Source organism: Chaetodon auriga, chromosome 11 (genome assembly GCF_051107435.1).
Source record: "Chaetodon auriga isolate fChaAug3 chromosome 11, fChaAug3.hap1, whole genome shotgun sequence".
NCBI classification, from domain to species: domain Eukaryota; kingdom Metazoa; phylum Chordata; class Actinopteri; order Chaetodontiformes; family Chaetodontidae; genus Chaetodon; species Chaetodon auriga.
Genome location: NC_135084.1, coordinates 7770369 through 7780143, shown reverse-complemented (window position 1 = coordinate 7780143; position 9775 = coordinate 7770369). Strand labels below are relative to the sequence as shown.

At 40.6% G+C, this 9775-nt stretch overlaps 2 protein-coding genes across 2 annotated transcripts; both read right to left on the bottom strand.

The window, feature by feature from the left end:
* Positions 1–275: 275 nt before the first annotated feature.
* On the bottom strand, positions 276–5237 carry pkd2l1 (polycystic kidney disease 2-like 1). Its single transcript, XM_076743366.1, has 15 exons — positions 4954–5237; positions 4601–4714; positions 3545–3672; positions 3167–3420; positions 2856–3080; positions 2544–2772; positions 2283–2453; positions 2005–2186; positions 1789–1909; positions 1601–1699; positions 1387–1508; positions 1185–1302; positions 911–1044; positions 667–805; positions 276–395 (listed from the first exon to the last, which is right to left on the bottom strand). The coding sequence occupies exons 1-15, from the start codon at positions 5231–5233 to the stop codon at positions 276–278; spliced, it is 2436 nt and encodes an 811-aa protein (XP_076599481.1). The 5' UTR covers positions 5234–5237.
* A 2210-nt stretch (positions 5238–7447) lies between these two features.
* Positions 7448–8480, bottom strand: atoh7 (atonal bHLH transcription factor 7). The gene has a single exon (XM_076743929.1). The coding sequence runs from the start codon at positions 8296–8298 to the stop codon at positions 7867–7869; it is 432 nt and encodes a 143-aa protein (XP_076600044.1). The 5' UTR covers positions 8299–8480; the 3' UTR covers positions 7448–7866.
* Between the last annotated feature and the right edge of the window lie 1295 nt (positions 8481–9775).

Here is a 9775-nt window from a genome sequence, read left to right as displayed (position 1 = left end):
AATGTTTTTCTAAACTACTGTTGAAATTATTTTGCACAACACTACATGTAGATTTACATACAGGTCTCATCGACAACATACATTGGATACACTGGAGCAAAAATTGGAACCAGTTTATTGTATTGGCTCTGGCCCCGTAATCTATTAATTTCAAAAACGTGTTTATACAGTATTTACATATTACCATGAAATGAGTATTTAAGAGCAGCTGAAGCGAAGTGTTTAATATTGCTGTGTTATACTGTCAGTAGTGTATTGTGTTTCTCAGAGGTTAATCACATATGACAGTCATGTACGGACTTGGTACAAACTGCTGATCTCCTTGATGACATGTCAGCCTTCGTCTCTCTGTCCACACAAACCAGGACACTCCCGTTTGAGGCAGTTTCATCACTCTGGATAGGGGTGAAAAAATGAAACATTTTATGTTTGGAAATCCAAAAGTCAAGTCTGGAATTTGCTGGAATGCTTAAGTACAAAATATTAGACATTTTCCTCACATTACAGGCCCTTTGGCATTATCAACAATACAGCTAACACAGTTTCAATCTAAGGTAATGGTCAGGTGAGACCTCCTAGCTGTTTATTATTCCACTAAAAAAAAAATAAAGCATTTGATGCATACAACGAGGTTTAACAATATCTTGAACCTATTTCCATACTTACATCATTATCAAACCTCAGTTTCCCTGCCATTTCATTCCGTTTAGCTTTCTCTTGTAATCCCAGATTCTCCATAATCAGCTCAATCCTCGATGAGATGCCTTCCACGGAGCTTTCAAGGTGTAGAACTTGTCTGGACAGTCTTTCATGTGGAGAGAAAGGTAATTCAGGTTTTGGTTGACATCTGTTGTAATCAGATGTGTTGTTTGAATACAAGAGGTTCAATGTAATGTGTAGCTTTTCCCACCTTAGAAACTGTTCCCGGTCCACAGAGGTATGACTGGAGTGGTTCTTCTCCTCATTAGATGTTACAGGAGGCTTCTCCAGTAATTCTTTCCCATAATTCATTCCAAGATTGTTGATTTCAGCACAAAGAGCATCCTAAAAAAATTGGGAAAACCATCATGAAAAGACAGATTTGTCTTCATTTTATTTTCAAGCTAAATAAGATGAAAGTCAGAGTGAAAATGAAATGACGGCATCACATTTATTCTGTAAATTAAGACAAACCATGTACAAACCCTCTTTTCCTCCAGCTCGATTTTCATCCTCTCTTGTTCATCTTCGTCTAGAATTTGGTTCCCATCACGGTCAAACCGTGAGAAGGCTGCAGAAATCTCATGATCAGCATGTCCCATCCTATGAGATTATCGGAGTGGTGAGGATTACATTAAATGCTAAAGTTAGCATATGTTTGCCTTTTTGATATTTTTTGTCACTTACTCTTTCAGAGTCTTTCTGAAGTCCTTGAATTCAATTTCTCCAGATCCAGATCGTAGCGCTTTCTGAACATCTGATATTTTCTCCTTCTTCAGTTTCAACTTCGTAAAGGTCTTCATATAGCTCTGAAATACAAGAGAAAATCACTTTGGCTTTGTTTCTTTTAAAACTTCACCTATAGATTTATCTCTTTTTGCAGTGATCTGATTGCCTTTACCTGTTTGATGAAGTCGGTAATCTGGAGCTCATCTTTTTGGGATGAGAGCTCTTCCTTAACCTCAGAATATGTATCATTGATGATGGCGAGAAACATGTTCTGAGGGACAGATACATAAAGACATCACAAGAATGCTCATTTACTATATCCTTCTGAAATCAAGAATCTTGTGTGGCAGAATGACTTACCAGTAGAACAAAAAAGACAAAGAACACATAGGTGACGAAGTAGATCGGTCCAAGAACTCTGTTAGCACGGTCGATGGCATTGTAATCAAAGTCTCCAAGAATAATCCTGAACTGTGTGAAGCTGCAGACAGAAGAAAGGAAAAGGGCTGAATCGTTAATGCTCAGTCATCCTATTTGAATATTTCCTGCTGAGTCATTGCTTTGGACACCTCTTACATGCACTTGACAAAGGTGCTGAAAGATTCAACCTCTGTCCCAAAGAGCAAATATCCAAGCTGAGCATAGGCGAAGAACACGATGAAGAACATAATGGCAAAGCCCAAGATGTCTTTAGCGCATCGACCCAGTGTGGAGGACAACTGAGTCATGGTTTTGTTAAAACTGATGTACTTGAAAATCTAAAGGATAAGAAGAAAACACAGGATCTTTGGGGTGACACGAATGCCAGATGGTTTAATAAGTAATGTGTTGTGTCAAAGATGTCAAGACTTTACCTTGATCCATGCAAAGAACAAGTTCACTGCATTCATGTTGTTGTACTGTGTTTGCCAGAAGGCCAGAAATTCAAAGTCAGCATAGATATCAGGGTTTTCCAGCAGTTTGCCAAGCAAGCTGTCCACTTTGACAGTCCGGAAAATATTGAATGCAATGGCAACAATGGCGAGCTGGGAAGGAGAATGATTTCACTTTTGTGAGGCCAAGCAGAATCAGAGCAAAGGACACGTTTGAATCAAACAAGAATTACATTTTCTTACCATTATGACAACAATGTCCAGTATGTTCCAGATGCTTTTGAAGTAGGAGAACTTGTGTATACGCAACTCAAGAATCTCCTCCACAACATAATAGAGGATGAATAAACAGAAGAACATCTCACAGCCAAGGATGAAGTAATCCCAGTTGGTGATGTAGCGAATCAGTTTGACTGTTCTAATCTGGTAAGAAGGGATCGCTCCACCGGTCGCCGGGATTTCAACCACCAACCTGAAAGAAGCGGATATAACGTTCATGCAGTGGATGGTTACCAACTGGTGGGTAAAGCTGCTATTGTCAGTGTTGCTTTTTACCTAATGACGCAGAACATGTTGATGTTTGCGTTATAAGTGGAGAAGTCGATGAAGACCACTCTGGTTCCTCGGTCTAGCCACAGGTTGTCCACCAGTTCCTTCAATACAATGGTGCTCTCCTCTTTGGTCCGACCCAGATCTTGATAGTATCCCCCTCCGCTATATGTGGTCAGTAAGCCCCAGTGAGAGGAACCTTTGATTTCTTTCTCCGTGTGGAAGCTCCAGCTGCAGAGGAAGAAGACAATTTTTTTGTAGTTCTTTAACCACAGACCCAAAGTACTACCCTGTAGGGAAAAAAATGAGTGGCTTACGCAGTGCCATTGATGAGACCAAAGCTCAGGTCATCCTCCTTCTTTTCATTGTAAACATCAAAACATCCCGTGATCTCATCTTGGAAGTCGCTGTGGACCTTGCAGGAGTTGTTCATGATCTTGATCTGCCTCATTCTGGGGACTCCCAGCAGCATGTTCTCATAGTAGATGAAGGACTGGTCTCCACTGTCCATGGACTGGTTATTGTACCATTTAGTCCAGTAGAGGCTATCTAGTAATGGGCCCTGAGCATACTGTTCATATAAAGAGAGGATGAAAGCAGTTTGAATTGCGCACGGAAGAAATTTCATATGATCATTTATCAGTGATTTCTCACTGTGATGCACATGGAGGAAATGAATATAGAGGAGAACTCACAGTCCAGAAGTCGGCCATGGTGCTAATGGACTGAAACTTAACCCCACTTTCACTGGCTGTATTCACAAACAGATCCGTCATGGCTTTAGTGTAGTAGTAGGTGCTTGAGCTGGTCATACCATATGTCACTGAAAGACAACGTAATCACATTGCTAATGCCCAATCATTGATTCCTATCTGGCTTTGCTCAGGCTCAGCCCTAAATGTTGCTCCATTCAATGGTCAGAGATAAGACAACTCAGGAGCAGACACGCGAGGCTTCATTGTACACTTGTTTGGCTGTGTTGTATGTGACTGCAGTCAAATAGATCCAGATTAGAGGCCGTAATTTGTTTGAAGAGAGAGCAAGCTGGCCTGACGCAAATAGCCTCATCAAACAATGTAAATCTAACCAAGACAAAGCAACAATGGATGAGGCCAAATGCTCTTATCGCTAAAAGGCAAGAGATGCCTATGTCCCTTTCACTCCTAATGCTCAGCTGCACAATGGCTTTCAGGCAGAGGGATGGGAAGGGCATCTGTGACGCTTTTGATGGGAAATCAACACTCAATACGTGCCCTATACAGTAACATCCAAATGGTGGGCACAAGTGATCAGAAGTGCAAAAAACAAATAGTTGATTCAGATATACTAAAGTAGACAGAAGGTACATCAATACCAAACAAAATATAGAATTCACTTCACTAAAAATGCGCTAATGTGTTTTGTGTTTGTCAAACTCAGAGATACATTTGAATTCTCTCTATCAGTTTACGTAATGTTTGAAAAGTATACATTTGGGATAACTATTTGGAAGTAGTTTTCATGCTTACACTTCAATTCAACAGGTTTCACAACAGTACAAATCCTGGAAAGTAGGTGTAAAACTAAGTTTAACTCAAGTTTCTAAACGTTTGAGGTGTATTAAACACTTTCCTATGCAGTCCTGCATGTAAAACAAGTGCTAAGAATTATTTGCAAATGGTTTGACCAGGTCACTGAGCATGATTTTTGACTTGAATTTTCAGACTACAAGTGCCAGGAATAGACATGGATGATATAAGTAAAATACTTACAGAGGCATATATCCACCAGGAACACCAGATAGACCAGTAACTCCCGTAGTGTGGTACGTACAAACAGTTCTCTGTTGTTTGAGGTGTTTTCAGTCAATGTTGTGCCCCACAAGCCTACGGAAGAAATATAGCGTAAGATATGATGTAGTGTTTTTAAAGCCCGTTCATGCAGACAGTGTGCTGACTTTGATCCTGGGTTGAAACAAAGTAGGAATGCTCCATTAAGGGCCTAAATTGATAAGCCAACAAGATGCTCCACAAATATTTTAGATGAGGTGGCATCCGTGTTTATTAAAACAGTTGTGATGACAGAGCAGATATGCTGTTATAAATTCAGCTGAATGGGTTCTTACCTTTGATAAACGAGCAGCAGCCTCTTTGTTTCTTCACCAGGCTGCTGTCAGAGGATGGGGGTTCTTCTGGGAATGGGCCGAGCGTGTCCAGTTTGTACATGCTGTCCATGGAGCCCTGGAAGAGGGACTGGGGGTTGTAGATGGTGCTCACAGCTCTGGGCAGAGGCGGAGGGGAGTCGCAGAAGCCCTGGTTCACCCAGGCCCCATTGCCCACACTGTCCAACTCGCACTCCACCTGTCCAGTCAGGTGGCTGTCGGCCCGGTTGTTCAGGCACTTCATCCTGTTAGACACCCGTGTCTGTCTGTGCGGACTGCTGGACTTAAGATCAGAGAGGAGAGTGAAGCAGAGCAGTGTCAGCAGCTTTTGAACACCTGCTGGAGAGGTGATTATAAAGAGTGGATGACATCAGATCTGTTGAAGGAGGAGCTCCTGGTCCTGCTGGACCTTTTGCAGTTGTGAGATTGAGACCAAGTTAAAACACAGTGAGGCAATTAAAGGTGTTGTACTAACACAATGTGGACATACTTGTGCTTAGTGGTATAATCTTAACCCTTAACCAAGAAGAGCTCATATCTATCTTTAGTCTATTTCAAACTTGGGGGTATTTTTAGATGTGATTCTTGCCACGTGCCTCTAGTAAACAATTCATTTATGTTAGCAATAGGCCATTAATCCACAAAACAAAGCATGCAAAATGAGTGTAGATCACAACTGTTCGCCTCCCTCTCACTAACAACCCTCCTTCAAACAGGTAGTGAAGAGTTGAAATGATGAAAATACCTTAACAAATTTAACTTCATTCTATAGTGGGGATCTGTACGATCACACACACCGTACAGCCTAAGATCCAGCCATTGTGGAAGGGTAAATAATTAAGCAGTTTAAAGACATTTTAATTTGTTTTGCCCTCTCAATTACTTCCATGCTGAGCACATTGTTGTCACTATTGATTAACCACTCATCCAGCAACCTGCTCCTATAGAGGAAATCAATTAATTGCATGTTGATTATATTTTCTGTCGCCAACTGTTTGCGGCGTGTGACTGAATTAATGAAGAGTGTAATTGCGGTGTCAGGGATGGTCTCCAGCTCATTACCATTACGTACTTTTGACTCTACCATCTATTCATTTTTGACATGCCAACTGTCAGAAAGCGTTTATTAGGTATGCAAACGTTCAACGTGGCATATGAGTCATTGTGACCATCTGTATCAGTGTTTGGCACCTCTCTTGTGCTGCCAACCCTACAAGCCCCCTGCAACACTTCTTGGCTAACATCAATGATTAGTCAAGCAGAAAAACGAATACTTAAGCTATATACTTGTTTGCGTTCTTTAATTTGGTATATGATACTGCATCTGTCTACACATTTATCTTCGTGTCTCTTTATGTGTTTATTTTGTGCAGTTAGAGACATTAAACCAAACCGACTGGAATATGAGATCACATAACAATATAATGACAAATAATTTCAAATATTACCACCCGTATCAACTGCATCAGCATTATTATCAGGTGGACAGTACAGTTAATGCACTGCTATAGATGCCTTATACATGGTGCAGATAGAGTTTGGGTCCAGCTATGGCCGTTCATGCTTCGGTGGCTCTGAACAGAGCGATTACACACAGCCATTACCACACAATAGAGTTTAATTTCTGCTCCCCCTCTGAAGCCGTGGCAGGATCTGGCACACAGGCTTCCTTAATTTGCTGCGGCTTGTGCCACCATTCAGACTTTTTCAAATCTGGAACAATCACTTGTCAGTGGCTGATGATTGCCATTTAAATCTGTAGCTGTGTGGCTCCAACAATGGACAGTTGTGGATCATATGGCATCCTGGATTATCCTGTTGCAGAATTTAGTTAGTTTAATACTTTTTAAACCCCAGTATGTGTCATTTGAGTAGGAGAGTTAAATGACTGCATTTGGTCCCCTCCAAATTAGTCTATTTTAAATGTTTATATTTTGGTTCTCCACTGACGTAAAAGTGTCTTATCTCAGAGCACAGGAGCTCAGGACAAAAGGATGAGGCAGTGCAGCAGACACGACCTGCCATTACTCCTACTGAGAAGCTGACACACACAAAACAAAGCAGCCGTAAATAAGCTGCTCTCTTTGATAACCCTTGTTTTACACCACACAAAGGAGACAAAGTGAGATTAGAGTTAAGAGTTTGATTGGAGAGTGTTTATTGAAATGAGAAAATGTACTGTTGTGTAAATGTACTATTACATTTTTCAGTCTGTCAGGGTTTTATTTTGCAACTATCAGTTTTTGAGTATGCAAACGGATTTTTTTCAGCGTCAAAAAAAAAAATCCCATATTTCATCATCACAATTTGGTTATGACTGAACCGTGTAGAGAAGGTAATAAAGAAGCAGAGAAATGCTTTGTCATACAAAATAGTTTTTTATTTTGAATCAAAAACTATAATTCAACAAAAATAGAGTCTGCATGTGAAAAATAACATCTATTTTTCAGCTCTACAAACACGTACTTACGCTTTGACAAAATAGTTACATATTGACTTTAACTGTGCAACTAAGACCACAATGATTTTCTTAGAATCCATTGAAAATTGCACAGCATTTTCGGGCCATATCAAAATAAGTGATAAAAATACACCATTGCCTGTATCTTCAGTACAATCTAGTGGTCATTATAATGACACTACATTTCTTTCATTACTATACTTTCAACAAAAAGATGCTCAACTTTGCTGGGTTTCCTAGCAAACATAAAAAAAGACTTCAAACTGAAGTTGAAGCCTCTTTGATTGTTGTACAAAAATACAAAAAGAAAATAATGCAATACAAATGTATTTACTGTCTCCTAGATTGAAGGAAAAATGTTCACATTGGCATTCACATCCAACAACAGGACTGATTATCTACCACGTGGCAGCAGTTTATGCGTGGACCTGATGGCCGTCAAACTGATACGAGAACGATGATTGGATGTACTCCTGTTCAGTCGGAGAGTCGTACCTCATGAGGCACGGGTAGTTTTCAGGCTGCACGCAGTCAAACTGCAGGTCCAGCCACTGCCTGTGAGGAGCGTTGTGCCTCCTGGCGTCTGTCAGGATCCGGTTTAGGGCCATGATGTAGCTGAGGGCCATCTGCAGAGTTTCATACTTGGACAGCTTTTTGTCCTGGCCCCACTGGGGAACGACTTTACGCAAGCGATCAAAGGCTGTGTTCAAACCCTGCATCCTCTTCCTCTCTCTTGCATTGGCAGCCATCCGTCGCCTCGTGGCTGTTTCATATTTCTCTGGGCTCTTGGAGTCTGGTTCTGAGGACTCAGATCCAGAGTCAGTGCAGCTGGGTCGACGAGTCTTCATGATTTTTACTTGAAGAATCAAATGTCCTCAGATCAGATGGACTCTGATAATCTGTTTACTCGTATCTGAGAAGTTTCCAGTTTCAGGGTTCCTCAGAGGCCTCGTCAGTGTTACAGTCTGGCTGATGTCCGGGCTGTGTGTCCTTTGTGCTGAAATATTTGTAACTCCGGAGGGTGGACAGCCTGAGGAGTCCAAGGTGTCTGTGATGCTGGAGACAGTGAGGGAGCAGCTTTTATAAGATGGAGCAGATGAACAGGTGGCAGCAGGTGGAGTCCCTGCCCTCTCCCCCATCCTCAATATTGCTCATAGAGAAACACACCCATGCAGACTCATAAACACCCACACCCACTCTCAGCATGCACACACACACACACACACACACACACACACACACACACACACAAACAAAACCTTAATGAAATTCCAATTATCTTGGGCTGGGCTATCTGGCCATGGCTTCACTCAGAGCCATGTGTCACAAACACCAAAAGTCTACCATCTGGTAGCTCACTACAGCTGATGGTGCAAACAAACTTTAAAAAGGTTAAGATTGTGGATATTTCCCAGTTAGTCTTATACTCCCACCAATTACGTAAAATGACTAAAAAGCTAGTAATAAACTATTTTGATTGAACTGTTGTTTACACTTTGATTAAGCAGACAGATGCTGAAATGTAATTACTGTCATTTGTTAGCAAGTAAATAAAAATGCATCACAAATGTTGCCAAAAAGCAATAAAAGCACCAGTTTCATTTTTATGTCATTTAAATTCACTGTACTGTGTCAAAGAAACAGATTCAAATTTTACTTATTCTATATACAATCACACAGTACCCCGCCTCCCTGTACAGTATATTTAAACATTTTCTATTTTTTAATATAAAAAGTTTAACTGACTTCTTGTAAAATCTAACATTTTATTTGAAATTTTTGAACAATGTGTGACTCAGTAATTGTTATATCAAGCTGCTGTATGATGCAGTCATAAACCTGCAGGTATCACATCTTAATATCTCATTTATTCCTAAATTAAATGGCTCTACTTTATAAATGGCTATAACTAAATTAGGCTTTAATTAAGTCACATAAAACACCAAGAAGTCCCCTTTCACTTCTCATGGTGTCCATGTGATAATAGCCATAATCTGAGATTAGCCCGAGGCAACAGAAGTGGAAGTGTGGTCTGTAACCTGAGGGATTTTAACAGCACATCGGGGGATTATGGCTCTCAAACAATATGGGCCAAGATGGTGTACAGATTACTGCACCACATGAGATTTGAGGAGCAGTTTGTGCACAGGTACAACATGAAATCCTCCACAAATTTCTGCTACTGTATTTATTGAAAGTACATTAGTCTGAAAGGGTGTATGTCAGGACTGTGCTCGTAATGAATCACAGTATGTGGGATGCATTAATGTTCCGTATTTACTTGGGACCACATGAGAAATAAATAATTGATCTGTGTAGTGGTCC